Source organism: Aquarana catesbeiana, linkage group LG07, assembly GCF_042186555.1.
Source record: "Aquarana catesbeiana isolate 2022-GZ linkage group LG07, ASM4218655v1, whole genome shotgun sequence".
NCBI lineage: Eukaryota > Metazoa > Chordata > Amphibia > Anura > Ranidae > Aquarana > Aquarana catesbeiana.
This window is the reverse complement of record NC_133330.1, coordinates 282,312,477-282,328,745: the sequence shown is the minus strand read 5'-3', so window position 1 is coordinate 282,328,745 and position 16,269 is coordinate 282,312,477. Positions and strand designations below refer to the sequence as shown.

General features: G+C 43.4%; 1 protein-coding gene across 1 annotated transcript in view; it reads right to left on the bottom strand.

The window, feature by feature from the left end:
- ASTN1 (astrotactin 1) overlaps positions 1–16,269 on the bottom strand; it is an 843,969-nt gene that overhangs the window by 334,013 nt on the left and 493,687 nt on the right. The window contains exon 3 of the mRNA XM_073592047.1: positions 4,589–4,985. Within this exon, the coding sequence (XP_073448148.1) occupies positions 4,589–4,985 (397 nt within the window). The remainder of the gene's footprint in view (positions 1–4,588; positions 4,986–16,269) is intronic.

Below are 16,269 nucleotides of genomic sequence, written 5' to 3'. Positions count from 1 at the left end.
AACAAGCCAAATCCCATTCCTTCAATGGTCCCTGTACACACATGAGTGTTCTGTTGCCTGAAGCAAAACAACTGTCACTCAAAAAAAGTACACGGCCTTCTATTTTGGCAGAGTTTTTGGCCCTATAGACTTTAATAGAAATGCCTGAAAACAAGCGACTTAAGCATTTTTTACGAGCGCTTTCTTGCATGTTTTCTGCTCAAACAGCAGCTCTACACCCCTAATTTCCTAGCCCTCTCCTCCCCCTAGTGCTTTCTATTGACTAAACGCCTGAAGCTGTAAAATGCTTGTAATACGCTTCTAAAAATGCTCAAAATCTCTCAATTAAAAGTGCAAGTAAATCGTTACGCTCAGGTGTGAATGGAGCCCTAAGTTCCTGCTGATAGAGTACTGTGCTGACAATCTTATGAGCCTTGGGTGCAGCTGGGCATGATAGTTCACTGATAGGGAAATCAAGGGAGCAAACACCTAAGCAGCTATAGCAGCAGCAAGGGGGGCAATACTGCAGTAATTTCACTGCAGAAGCTAGAGAATTGTCACCCTATTAAAGGAGGTGCCTATCCAATGGAGCCAAGAACCCAGCCTTAGGCCTCTTTCACATGAAAGATCCGTTCAGGTCCGCCTGTCAGTTTTTTAGGCGGACCTGAACGGACCCTGCATAGACCTCTATGGAGCGTTGGATGTCAGAGGTGACATGTCCGCTGACATCCGACCCGTTCCGATCCAAAAAAGTGTAACGGAGGAAAAACCTACTTTTCCATCCGTTTTCAGATCGGATCAGGTGACGACGGACTCTACGGTCCGTCATCATCCGCTCCCCCATAGGGGAGAGTGGCACTCTGACAGGACACTGTGCAGCGACGGACCTGTCATCTGCCTGCTCAGCGGGGATCCATGGAGCGATCCCCTCTGAGCAAGCGGATGTTCACGGGGCTGATCATCACGGATCCGTCCCATGTGAAAGGACCCTTACTGGTTTGGGAAGCCTTAAAATTTAACAATCTGACCATAGTTCTACTGAATCAATGTAGTTTTGTAGAAAAGGGACATGGCAACAAAAGAGCTGTGTGCCATTTAACCACTTTCCGTCCAACGACGTACCCGTACATTGCTGGACTTCCGGGGGTTGTATCAGGATGAGGCCTGGAGCTGCAGGCATCACCCTGGTACCATTTTTTAGAGCTGGTGGTCGGCTCTCTTGTAATAGTAATCAGAGCAGCTCACCAGAGATGACATGACATCACTACAGGTTTGCTCTGCGCCATTTTTTGAAAATCAAAAACATTCAGAAACACTGATTTTGGTGTTTTTGAATGCTTTTAAGTGCAGACGAGGGATCTGGAGTCTTATAGACCCCAGATCTGCCCATAAAGAGGACCTGTCACATGCTTATTGCTGTCACAAGGATGCTTACATTCCTTGTGACAGCAATAAAAGCGATTAAAAAAAAAAAAAAAAAAAGCAACAGTGTAAAAATAAATGAATAATAATAATAAAAAAAGTAAAATGCCCCCTCCCATGCTTGTGCACAAAGGCAAGCGCACGCTTTGGTCCTGAATCCCCACAAACAGCTATTACATAGTTACATAGTAAGGTTGAATAAAGACACCAGTCCATCCAGTTCAAGTTGAGTGAGTGTGGGTGTGTGTGTCTACAATTCTCCCCATCCCTGTACATTGTGTCTCATTAAGATGCTTATTTATTATATTATTATTTATTTAAGGTACCCATATAGCTGTCAATTTTCACAGCGCTCCACACATACATCAGTCCCTACCCTCAAGGAACCCACAATCCAAGGTCCCCAACTCACATACATATACTAGGGACAATTTTGAACAGAAGCCAATTAAGCTACCAGCATGTCTTTGGAGTGTGGGAGGAAACCGGAGTACCCAGAGGAAACCCACGCAGGCACAGGGAGAACATGCAAACTCCAGGCAGGGAGTGTCGTGGTTGGGATTCAAACCAGCGACCCTTTTTACTGAGCAGTAACTCTAGCACCAGACCTCCTCTGTAAATCGAAAGTAGTAACCTGTAAAGGCTTTTAAAATGTTGCCTATGAATAGTAAAATGTATGTCATTTGTCGCCATTGCATGAGTGTTCGCAATTTTAAAGCCTGACATGTTTGGTATCTATTTACTTGGCATAACTTCATCTTTTAAGTTTCACAACAGTTTGAAAAACTACCGCGCAAATAATTTGTGACATAAAAAGTTTCAAAAGCCACCAATTTATTCTCTAGGGCCTCTGCTTTAAAAAAATATGTAATGTATATGTAAAAGAAAAAAAAAAAGTAAAATCTAAGTAATTTTCTAGTAACAAAAATATATTGTTACATGTAAACAAAAAGTGCCAGAAAAGGCCGGGACTGGAAGTAGTTAACAAGAAACCTCACCCTTGTGTCCTACATCATTCTAGGCTTAAAGTGGTTGTATACCTTTTTTTTTTTTACTTTTACCTACAGGTAAGCCTATAATAAGGCTTACCTGTAGGTAAAAAAAATATCTCCTAAACCTATACGGTTTAGGAGATATTCCCCTCGCAATGAGCCGCTGACTGCAGCGGCGCATGCGCACAGGGGATTCTCGGCTGACAGCCCGGCAAACTCCGGAGCTTGCCGGACAGAAGTCTCCCGCGCCCAATCACAGCGCCGGAGCCGCGATACCCGGAAGAAACGCTGAGGGGAAATGTCAGCTCCCTCGGCGTGGACCAGGTGAGATGCCGGCGCCTCGTTCTAATGTAAGTATCTCACAATGAGCTAGTATGAGGCGCCAGGTGAGATGCCGGCGCCTCGTTCTAAGGTAAGTATCTCACAATGAGCTAGTATGCGGTGCATACTAGCTCATTATGCCTTTTCCCCTGCAGGTGTAGAAAAAAAAAAAACAGCGGGTATACAACCGCTTTAATGGGACTGTGTAAATTTCTGATTAGCTGTGTTGCAGCTCAATATGATTGCGTAATTGTAATACTTTGCATTGCGCTCTGCAAAACTGACGATTTCTGTCCAAAGCAGATGGAGCTCAGCAGGTTGTTTACACCATCCTTAATTAGCAACTTTCTATTAGTCTTTCACAGAGGGTGAAAGAAGCGCCCATGAAAACTCAGCATACTATATAATCAAGTGCAAAAACTATATCAACTCAAATAAAGCTGAAAATAGTAAGACTCGGTTCACAAATGTGCTAATTGGATGCGTTTTGAACTGCATCTGATTCGCATTACATGTGAACCTGCAGCCTTTTCAATGGAGCCAGTTCACATATGTGCGAGTCGGCTGCAGCACGTTTTTAAATAGAGTCCGGTAAGAATTTGAGCACAGTTGATGTGAGAACTCTATTGTCATACACTTTGATAATTTGAACCTGAATAACACTTAAACCATTGAACAAAGTTGCACCAGAGGGGGCTGAAATTGCGCTGTCAAAACCATATTGCACGTACTGTATATGAACCATGTCTAACAGTGTAATACTGGACATCCGGACCGCAGAAGCTCTGGCAAATACTCTACCACCAGGGCAGAGGCAGGTGAGCTGGGCATATGTGTAAAAAATAAATATATCCAAGGCAGTGGCTACTGGTGGGTTCTTCTTTTGGGGGGGGGGCGGCAAACAAAGAACACCCCCCCCCCGACAACATGGCACGGCACTGAAACACCCCCCCGGGCGGTCCGGCACTTACCCGCTGTGGTGTCCTCTCCTTCTCTCCTGGAGTGTGGGCAGCGACCATGGTGGCTCCGTGGTCCACTCCCCTAGCAGCTTCCTGTGCTGTGTGTCTCCTCTTCCGCCAAAGAACTAGACATCCAATAGGACAGCCTGACGCTTTGGCCAATCGGAAAACAGGTCTCACAGACCTGCCTCCTGATTGGCGGGGAGGAACTTTAGTGTAAAAATAGTGAGAATGAATTTGCTATGGTCACACAACTGGGTGGCCTCGAAGCGCTATGCTCTGCTCTCCGAGGCCACCCTCTTTTAAAGCCTATTATAGCCTCTGGCTCTAATCAGGTGCTTCAAAAAAACACCCAGCCGCATTGAAATCCATGGTTCGGTGCCACTGATATTTAGATCAGGGGGCCCGGAGGCATGGATAGGGGAGGCGGCGCCTGTGCGCCCTCTATGGATGGGCCGCCACTGATCTGAGGGCAAAAAAGGTATTGGTAATTGGTATTGGTGAGTACTTGAGAAAAAAGTATTGGTACTTGTACTCGGTCTTAAAAACCTGGTATCTGTGCATCCTTAATATTTATGAATCGTCAAGCTATAGAAAAAAGTCTGCTTTATGTTTTATCTGCACACAGTAAGGCTGGATTCACACCTATGCATTTTTAGTGCTTTTTGCATTTTGCAGATTTGCACTACAGAGCGTGTTCCATAGGAAACCATGTTAAATGGACTGTAGTGCAAATCTGCAAAATGCAAAAAGCACTAAAAATGCATAGGTGTGAATCCAGCCTTACATGGAAATAGGTGCCACAACTTCCCAGCTTGACTCAATCACACAGCAGCTCATCGAACAGATAAACATACAAGCCAAAACCATCAAAACCATCGCTCAATGCAAAGGGCCCTGCCATTGATCACACACCAGGAGTGAGGTCCATGGTGTTCTTATCATTGCATCCGTGAAGGGATTCCAGAGTGCGGGACACCTGGCTGCTAAAATCTTCCCCACCATTCATGCACTCCCGCTGGAGGTGATGACGTAGCTCAGCGACATCATACTCATAGCCATCTAGGATAGGTGTCTCACGAATGCCAAGGGTTCCGCCAGGGTGGGTGGACTGTCCACGGGCATTGCGAAGGCTTTCTCTGCCATGGCCACCCCCAATGAGTACCGAAGGTATGTAATGGATCTCATTGGCCGCTTCTGCACTGGCACTTTTCTGTGGCTGTGGGGCGCGTCTCCTCTTGCACCAACGGCGCCTTGTATACAAGATGAGAAGCAGGCACAGGATGCAAAGCAGGAGGGCAATCATTCCACCCTAAAAAAAAAAAAAAAAAAAAAAAAAGAATATTGTAAATGAATATACTAAGTAACCTCTTAACATACATTACAAATCAGCTTATAAACATCATTTTTAAAAATATTTCATATCCCAGCACTTGCTAACAAGTATCCTGTTCTCTTTGTATTTCTTCCTTTGCATGAAATACCCGGTGATACTGCCAGTCCCCCTGCTTTTCTATTTCAAACTGAGTATGCTAGGCATAGAAGCACATCCATCTCAGTGTAGTCAAATTTCTGTCTGTGCTGGGAGCACAGCCTGCCTGTCCTCCAATGGCCAAGACTTGCCTTGGCACACCCCCTGCACAGCTCTTCACTGGAAAGATCAGTACATTGCCATTTCCCTGCCTCTGCTGACACCCCCACCCCCTCCTGCAGTCTCCACCCCCAGCTCTCTAAGTCACCTATGTAGCTGAGAACAGACGTTATGTATTCACTTATAAAAAAAAAGAAAAAAAAAAAACATTTATAATGGTTTTATATTGTCAAAAGTATTGGGACACCTGCCTTTACACGCACATGAACTTTAATGCCGTCCCAGTCTTAGTCCATAGGGTTTAATATTGAGTTGTAAATAAAGAAGGATAAAGAAAAAATTTGGAGTGTACCAATTTAACCAAGATTCTATCATTCTTCTATTATGGAGACACACGTCAATGAGTTTGGTTTTTATCTTTGCCTACAATATGAACTTACATGTTACCATGTTATGCCATTATCATGTTATCAATTTGTATGAAATAAACTTTAGGTATTTTATCTATTAGTTATGCATTGTGCTATTATATAACCTATGTGGTTCTTATCAATTATGTACTACCCACCAGACACACCCTGTTATGTTATCTCCTTGGCTGTATGATTCATACAAAGTCCCATACTCTCCCCCATTCTTCAATATTGATTTGGCCCACCCTTTGCAGCTATAACAGCTTCAACTTTTCTATGAAGGCTGTCCACAAAGTTTAGGAGTGTGTCTATGGGAATGTTTGACCATTCTTCCAGAAGCGCATTTTTGTGAGGTTAGGCACTGATGTTGGATGAGAATGCCCGGCTTGCAGTCTCCGCTCTAATTCATCCCAAATGTGTTCTATCTGGTTGAGGTCGGGACTCTGTGCAGGCCAGTCAAGTTCCTCCACTCCAAGCTTGCTCATCCATGTCTTTATGGACCTTGCTTTGTGCGCTGGTACGAATCATTTGGTGGAGGGGGGATTACGGTGTGGGGTTGTTTTTCAGGGGTTGGGCTTGGCCCCTTAGTTCCAGTGAAGGGAACTGTTAAGGTGTCAGAATACCAAGACATTTTGGACAATTTCATGCTCCCAACTTTGTGGGAACAGTTTGGGGATGACCCCTTCCTGTTCCAACATGACTGCGCACCAGTGCACAAAGCAAGGTCCATAAAGACATGGATGAGCGAGTTTGGGGTGGAGGAATTTGTCTGGCCTGCACAGAGTCCTGAACACCTTTGGGATGAAATAGAGCAGAGACTGTGAGCCAGGCCTTCTCATCCACATCAGTGCCTGACCTCAAAAATGCTCTTCTGGAAGTATGGTCAAACATTCCCATAGACACACTCCTAAACCTTGTGTACAGCCTTCCCAGAAGAGTTGAAGCTGTTATAGCTGCAAAGGGTGGGCCAACTCAATATTGAACCTTACAGACTAAGACTGGGATACCATTAAAGTTCATGTGCAAGTAAAGGCAGGTGTCCCAATACTTTTGGTAATATAGTGTATATACACACGTTTTGCTTTGCCTTGCATTTCTATTTTAAACTGAATGGTTTCTTTTACACAGAAAGGGTTCACATATATTTTACCCAACAACTCCATGCAACTACTCAGTTAATATTAATCTAATGCTTATAAAATACAATTTAAACAGACATAACAGGATTTTCACAATGCTTTTAAACAGATGATCTTTGCTGTGTAGCATCCACCTCCAAGAATCAGAGCACTTTAGAATAAATCTCTACAAGATTTTATTCAAGATCATTCAGAAAAGAAGAAAAAAGCAGTAGGGATACAGCGGAAATGAACAACCAGGTGCACATGATTATTCATTCACTGGCATAAAATTCAATTTTTAGCAGTGGGTGGGGGGAATGTAAAACCACCTCAATTGTGTTTCATTTTTATGATGAGATAAAAAGTTCTGGACTCCTAATTATAACCCCTGGAACTTAAAGTGATTGTAAAGCTTCAGTTTTTTTTTTTTTTAAAATAACAAACATATCATACTTACCTCCACTGTGCAGCTCGTTTTGCACAGAGTGGCCCCGATCATTGACTTCTGGGGTCCCTCTGTGGCTCTTGCGGCTCCTCCTCTTATCAGATAACCGACTAGGAGAAGCGCCGTCCCCGGGGGTTACCTTGCGGGCGCACACTCCCGAGTCCAGCATTTGCGTCCATAGACACTGAATGCCGGACTCGGCCCCACCCCCCAGCGCTGCCGTCATTGGATTTGGTTGACAGCAGCGGGAACCAATGGTTGCGCTGCTATCAGTCTATCCAATCAAGAGCCGTGACCCCGTGGGGAGAGGGACAGCGCATCTCCGCCGAGTAAATGAAGGGCTCAGGTAAGTAAAATGGAGGGCTGGGGGGCCGGTCACTGTCAGAAGTTTTTTTCACCTTAATGCATAGGAAGCATTACGGTAAAAAAACACGAGGGTTTAGAACCCCTTTAAGTGGAACTAGACTCTCTCAATCAACATGAACTATTTTAAATCCCTAGCCTTACTAAGTAGATGGGAAAGTATATCATGTTTACTTGTTTTCTTTCTTTTTTTTTTTTTACATTTCTGAATGATGTTGTACGACCCAGGAGACCTATTTGACATTTTTTTCTTTCATCTGGAGGAGGAATTTGGTCAGCTAAGCACACCCTCCTGCCTACATTCCTGAGCTAAGGGCAGATGGATTCCAGGAAGTAAATGCTACATCGGGGTACCCACCAACAGTACCAGTCAGCAGTACCAGCCAGTAGACAAGCGCAGAGTGGAAAGATTTGTTTAGTTGTGTTTCGGATAGAATCATTATGTTACTAATTTCATTTTGTTATGGAATTTGTTTAGTTTGGTTTCAGGATTCATTTAGTTTCACGCCACGCAAATGCACGCCAAACTTTTTCACATATTTATTTGTAAATTTTGAAAACGTTTTATCAATTTTCCTTCCACTTCACAACTATGTGCTATTTTGTGTTGGTCTATCACATAAAATCCCAATAAAATAGATTTCCATTTTTGGTTGTAACATGACAAAATGTGGAAAATTTCAAGGGGTGTGAATACTTTTTCAAGGCACTGTAAAAAAGACTTCAGAAGGGGGCGGTGCCACTGGTGACATAACCGGGTGGCCCCCGCCCCTTGCCTATATAAGAGCTGTCAAAGCAAAGAGGGGGCAGTCGGCGGGTAGTGAAGGCGAAGCATTTTTTAAATTTTTTGGGTATTTTTTAGGGTTAGCAGGCGCCATAATGGACATCGAGGGACACTATTTTTTTTTCTTTTAATAAAGTATTTGACAAAAACAGTTTCCTGTGTTTCTTACCTTTTGACACTTTTTTTTGATGTATGGCTTCCAGATTCCAATAAGCCCCCCCACCCACAGACCCTGACAACCACAGGCCAGGGTTGTTCGTTAACTAAAAATTTGTCCGAATTTTTATTCGGACCGAAGCGAATTGCACATGTCTACCAGCCAGCAGTACCCACCTGCAGTACCAACCAGCAGTACCAGCCAGCAGTACCCATCAGCAGTACAAAACCAGCAGTAACCACCAGCAGTACTAACCAGCAGTACCCGCCAGCAGGACCAGCCAGCAGTACAAAACCAGCAGTACCCACCAGCAGTAACCACCAGCAGTACAAACCAGCAGTACCAGCCAGCAGTACCAACCAGCAGTACAAGCCAGCAGTACCCACCAGCAGTACCCACCAGCAGTACCCACCAGCAGTACAAGCCAACAGTACCCACCAGCAGTACCCACCAACAGTACCCACCAGCAGTACCCACCAGCAGTACCCACCAACAGTACCCACCAGCAGTACCCACCAGCAGTACCCACCAGCAGTACAAGCCAACAGTACCAACCAGCAGTACCAACCAGCAGTACAAGCCAACAGTACCAACCAGCAGTACCAACCAGCAGTACAAGCCAGCAGTACCAACCAGCAGTACAAGCCAGCAGTATGAGCCTGGAGAACAGCCAGCAGCAGCCACCAGCCATACCCGCCTGGGGGACAGCAGCAGCCAGCGATACCTGCAGGAATCCTGAGGAAGAAGTGAAGATTTAGGTCAGTTGAGGTGCAGGTAAAGCGCAGTGCATCAGTGTGAAAGCAGTCTTAGGACCCTATCACACAATTGGTCCGATCGGGTCCTTCTGTCTGTTTTTCAGGTGGACCCGATCGGACCCTCCATTCACCTCTATAGAGTGGAAGATGTAAGCAGATTGTGTCTGTTTATACCCGCCTATCTCCAATCCAATCTACTTGAAAAAACAGAAGGGGATCCGTCCTCTTCTGTCTGGGCAGATTGGATCGAAGGGCCCTTTATTTGTGCACTGGTGTGCAGTCATGTTGGAACAAGAAGAGGTCATCCCCAAACTGTTCCCACAAAGCTGGGAGCATGAAATTGTCAGAAATGTCTTGGTATGCTGACACCTTAAGGGTTCCCCTCACTAATACTAAGGGGCCAAACCTGAAAAACAATCCTCCACCAAATAATTTGGACCACTGCACAAAGCAAGGTCCATAAAGATTAAGTTTAGGGTGGAGGAACTTGACTGGCCTGCACAGAGTCCTGACCTCAACCTGATTGAACACCTTTGGGATGCATTAGAGAGGAGATTGCGAGCCAGGCCTTCTCATGCAACATCAGTTCCTGACCTCACAAATACGCTTCTGGAAGAATGATCAAACATTCCCATAGACACATTCCTAAACCTTGTGGACAGCTTTCCCAGAAGAGTTGAAGCTGTTTTAGTGGAAAAGGGTGGACAAACGCAATATTGAACCCTACAGACTAAGACTGGGATGCCATTAAAATCCATGTGCGTAAAGACAGGCGTCCCAATACTTTTGACAATATAGTGTATATTCATTGATATGTGTGGTTTCAATGATAGGTTCACTTTAAGAAAAAAAAAAAAAACTACAGTAAACAAAATAGACAGACAATGGGAACAAACACAAGAATGATTTTTTAAAGCCATGCTTTGCATAATACAAGCACACTGAACATCTTTTGATATCCGGATAGAACAAGACTGAATAATGGAAGATCAAGTAAAGTCTGCTTGAATGAGAAATATTATCATATCACTTTATTTGTATATTTCATGTTAAATTAGTTCTCAGGAAAAACCAAAACCAATTTTTGTTCGGTTACTGGAGGATGTTTACATTAAATTAACAATGAAGCCATTTTGTACTAAAAGGAAAGGCAATGCTTGCATTATCTTGGAGCATTTCATATTCTCTTATAGTTCATAATATTTTTTACCTTCCCTATAAAATGAGAACACAAATTCTGGGCATGAACACCTAAAAATCAATTCTGGAAAAAAAAAGTAGATCTTTTCTAGAGTTCAGCTAAAAAGGCAAGCAGTGTGCGCAAAAAAAAAAAAAGTATTAGCTCCCATTTATATATCTAGCAGAACAAAATATCCAATCTTATTAAGTTCACTCGAATTCCTCAGCAAATTGTGCACAAATAATTTAACACTGCTGTAAATATGAGATGTTACGGGCACATTATGGCAGCCGTATCATTACAGAAGAAGTCCGAGAAGATGCTTTCTTTGAGACAACTGTAATATAATAAAAGTACAAAACAGTAATGTGACCTGGATAGACAGGGAGGGGTCTCACTGTAAAGCCTCATGCACGCTGTGCAGCCCGCCATACAAGTAATGTATGCAGCCATACTCATGTAAACACTGATGCACAGAAGTGTCAGCATTTACGGTGAATCCGGAAAGTATTCACAGCGCTTCACTTTTTCCATATTTTGTTATGTTACAGCTTATTCAAAAATGGATTAAATTCATTATTTTCCTCAAAATTGTACAAACAATCCCCTATAATGACAATGTGAAAGAAGTTTGTTTTAAATCTTTGCAAATTTTATTGAAAATGAAAAAAAAAAATCCTATGTACATAAGTATTCACAGCCTTTGCTCAATACTTTGTTGAAGCACCTTTGACACCAATTACAGCCTCAAGTCTTTTTGAGTATGATGCTACAAGCTTGACACACCTATTTTTGGGCAGTTTCTCCCATTCTTCTTTGTAGGACCTCTCAAGCTCCATCAGGTTAGATGGGGAGCGTCGGTGCACAGCCATTTTCAGATCTCTCCAGAAATGTTCAATCAGGTTCAAGTCTGGGCTCTGGCTGGGCCTCTCAAGGACCTTCACAGAGTAGACACTCCTTTATTATGTTGGCTGTGTGCTTAGGGTTGTTGTCCTGTTGGAAGGTGAACCTTCGCCCCAGTCTGAGGTCCAGAGCGCTCTAAAGCAGGTTTTCATCAAGGTTATCCTTGTCAATTGCTGTATTCATCTGTCCCTCAATCCTGACTAGTCTCCCAGTTCCTGCCACTGAAAAACATCCTGACAGCATGATGCTGCCACCACCATGCTTCACTGTAGCAATGGTATTGGCCAGGTGATGGGTGGTGCCTGGTTTCCTCCAGACATGACGCTTGCTGTTCAGTCCAAAGAGTTCAATCTTTGTTTCATCAGACCAGAGAATTTTGTTTCTTGTGGTTTAAGAGTCCTTCAGGTGCTTTTTGGCAAACTCCAGGCGGGCTGTCAGGTGCCTTTTGCTGAGGAGTGGCTTCCGTCTGGCCACTCTACCATACAAGCATGATTGGTGGAGTGTTGCAGAGATGGTTGTTCTTCTGGAGGGCTCTCTTCTCTTCACAGAGAAATGCTGTAACCATCAATTCTTGGTCACCTCCCTGACTAAGGCCATTCTCCCCTAATCGCTTAGTTTGGCTAGTCAGCCCGCTCTGGGAAGAGTCCTGGTGGTTCCAAACTTCTTCCATTTACAGATGATGGAGGCTACTGTGCTGCAGAAATGTTTCTGTACCCTTCCCCAGATCTGTGCATCGACACAATCCTATCTCGGAGGTCTACAGACAATTCCTTGGACTTCGAGGCTTAGTTTGTGCTCTGACGTGCACTGTTAACTGTGGGACCTTACAAAGGTCTGTGCCTTTCCAAATCCTGTCCAATCAACTACATTTACCACAGGTGGACTCCGATCAAGTTGTAGAAACATCTCAAGGATGATCAGTGGAAACAGGATGTACCGGAGCTCAGTTTTGAGTGTCATGGCAAAGGCTGTGAATACTTATCTACATATGATTTTTTTTGTTTTTTATTTTTAATAAATTTGCAAAGATTTCAAACTAATTTATTTTACATTGTCATTATAGGGTATTGTTTGTAGAATTTTGAGGAAAATAATGAATTTAATCCATTTTGGAATAAGGCTGTAAAAATAAGAAAATATGGAAAAAGTGAAGTGCTGTGAATACTTTCCGGATGCATACTACCTGCACATGTGCGTACAATATATTTCCTGAACATTGAAGGTTCTGCATTTGGGAAATACATCATGCACTCATGTAGCTCAATGCCAATGCTTTTGTGCAATGACATTTTCATGGGTATGGCCATTCACTTGCATGGCAGGCTATAGGTGCCTCTGACTGCTCCCCAGGTGCAGGATAATTTTGCGCTCAACATTTTTTGAGGTTTTTATCATTTATGTGCATGAGACCTTAGACTTTTCATGGTTAAAGTGTATCTAGGAACAAAAATGTAATTTATTGCAGCTCCATAGTGATTTGGTGAATGTGTTCTTTTTTCCCTTTACTTTTACTTTTCACCTGGTGATCCTGCCAGCAACACAGTTCAGGTCAGCTTAGAAACATTTCCTGTATGTCTACATTAGAGGGCTGGCAGGCTGCCAAGGTCTGTTCTTATAGAAAATAGCTACGATTTCAGTGAACACGTTGGAAACATTTTCTGAACAATGCCTATAGCTATATAGGTGAATAAGGGTCTGTTTTTAAGTGTTTAACTGCTTGTTTAGAACATGTGTGCATAGTCCCTGCACAAGTTCACTTTAAAATCACATAGCATAGTTATGCTACTTTTGTATAACATGGTATAATCTGGAACTTTCATTGAAATAACTCCAGCAATCTGTATTTATATGCAACTCTAAACAAAATTCTGCTGTGATTTCAAAAGAACTATAACAACAACTCTCAGTGTGAAAGCACTTCGGGGTCTTTTCATGACCAAAAAAATTACATAGCCATTGATCCATCAAATCTGTATGTACATTTTGTTCTGTTCAAATTGGGCAAAAAAATAAAAAATAAAAAATCTTATTCAGGCTTTCTTTTCCAAACAAAGGTGCTTTTATTAAGGAAGTAGTAAAATACTGGATTATGGCCACTAGATGGAACTGAGGAGCATAGGAAATAGCAGCAAGTGCAATGTTTGCACACATTTACAGCATGCTCTTGCAAATGTATATTGTCTTTTTGGCTGAATCAGGATCATTCTTAAAGGAGAAGTACAGCCAAAACTCGATTGGTTGTACTTCTCCTGGGATCACAGGAGTGCAGTTCCTTCTGCACCACTGTGGCCTGTTTTCAGTCTACAGCGGGCTGAAGCCCACTGTTGGCTGACATCAGCTGGCCCAGGATGGAGAAAGATCACAACCAAATGGTCTGGATGCACCCAGGAGCCCGGACTGGCACCTGGCTCAGCCTCTCAGCGAGCCTCTGAGAGCCTGAGCCAGCTTCTCCCACCCCCTCCAAAGCACAATTCTCCAGTGACCTCCAGGGGACCATGTCCATCCCTTTATGACTACAGTGTACACATCTTCTGATGGCTCCTTCCAGCAGGATAATGCTCCATGTCACAAAGCTCAAATCATCTCACCACTGGTTTCTTTAACATAACAATGAGCTCACTGTACTTCAATGGCCTCCACAGTCACCAGATCTTAAAGTGTAAATAAACCCTCCTACTGTTTTTAGCCAAGGAAGCTGCGATCTTATCCTCTGTTTAATCTACAACTGCCATGATGCTGCACATGTGATCAGTTATGACACCAGCCATTGGATGGTTTGACAGTTCGGTTGAGAGCACAACCAATAGGAGTGTTACATTTCCAGCATGTGCCGGAAATGAAACTTTTTTGAAATTGGTAAATGGATGGGTTTACTTCTGCTTTAATCCATTAGAGCACCTTTGGGATGTGGTGGAACGGGAGAGTCGCATCATGACATGCATCACTGCGTGATGCTATCATGTCAATATGGACCAAAATCTCTGAGGAGTGTTTCCAACACCTTGTTGAATCTATGCCACGAAGAATTAAGGCAGTTCTGAAGGCAAAAGGCAGTCCAACCCGGTACTAGCAAGGTGTACCTAATAAAGTGGCCGGTGAATGTATATAAATGGAAGTTTTGTGTCCAAAGCACAGCTTTAAGCATACCTCCCAACATTTTGAGATGGGAATGAGGGACACCTACTGGCAAACGTATGTAAGCATAGGACACGCCCCCTGCCACGCCCCCTTAAAGGAGAATTAACTAAGAAAAAAGTTAATTAAATCTACAAGGGCTTTCTTTTACCACTACTATTCCTTTATTTTGGCTTTTAAAATTTACAAATGCAGCAATTTAGAATTTAGATGAAAGGTTTAGCGCTGGGAAACACTTTTTGAAAGATAAAAAGTGCATTTTATATACAACTATATAGATCAGACCAAAATGAGGGACAAATGAGGAGGAATGAGGGACAGAGGGACATTGCTCCAAATCAGGGACAGTCCCTCAAAATCAGGGACAGTTGGGAGCTATGCTTTAAAGAGGACTAAACCCTGATGGGTTGTACTTCCTCTTTGTTTCCCTGCAAAGGCAAAGCATAATGGGCTACTATGCATCGCATAGTAGCCCATTATGTGTCACTTAGCTGACACAGGAGCCTGCAATGTCACCGCTGCCCCCTCTGTTACGAAGCGTCCATCTTCTTTCCGGGTATTGTGGCTCCGGCACTGTGATTGGACAGAGCCGCGATTACGTCACTCCCGCGCATGCGCACGTGAGCCGCCACTAAGAGCATATTGTCGTTAGCAGCAGCATGCTCATTGCGCCTGTGCGGTGCCTGTCTTTTTGTAAATATCTCCTAAACTGTGTAGGTTTAGGAGATATTTCTTGGACCTACAGGTAAGCCTTAATCTAGGCTTACCTGTAGCTCAAAGTGGTCTGGTCTGTAAGGGTTTACAACCACTTTAAGTACCTAAAAAAAACACTTATAAAAAGGCAGCCTAGACTAGGTTCACACTAATGTTGTGCAGGAAACACCACAATCCGTGCGCGTTTTCCAGACCGCATTCAAATTGCACTGCCCATGTGACCCGCAGTGGTTTTCAAGTGGGAACTTAATGATACCTCAAACACAGGTCACAAATGCAGTGCGTTTGCTGGCACCAGATTGCATGGTACAAAACGACCATGCATTTCAGTTGCAGTGTGGTTTTCCAAAATTGCTGCATGCACATTTTTGGTGCAATGTGGTGCGATTTGAGTGCATTCAAATCAAGTGGTCTTAAATCGCACCACATTTTATTGCATGTGAGTTGAACAGGAATGTGGGGCAGTTCCTGTGCGATTCACACACGGTTCATAGTGTTAACCTGAGCCTAAATCTGTCTCCATTGAATATTATAGAACTCATAGGTTCTGGAACTGTCAGGTTTTAGAAGGCTTCTTGCAGGGTTTCTAGAAGAGGCCTCTTTTTGCATGTTTCTATGCTATGAAACCTTCCTCTGGTCCTTCGATGTGGCTAAACGGCAGAAGGCCCAGAAGTACAGCGTCTGAACCAATGAATGCATTTGCTTGCATTTTCTCAGATTCAGAACTATTTAGAAGATAAGGATATAAAAAAAAACTTTAACTAGCGGCACAGAGGATTAAAGTTAGTGGCCAGGTACAGAAGATGAAAAGCAGGATGTGCCCCCTGAGTCAGTTTATATGCAAAATATTTATGTCTGATTGGAGCGCGCCTTTATCAGCCGAATCTCTTCTAGGTTATCTCACTCGGGCTTGTTTTGCTCCTTTGAAATGTATGGCACAATAAGCTTTACTGATTAGCAATCTCTATCAAATTTAAGATTTGTTATTAAAAGAATTTCACATCTGACCCTGCGGCAGGCAAAAAGCCCCGTTCT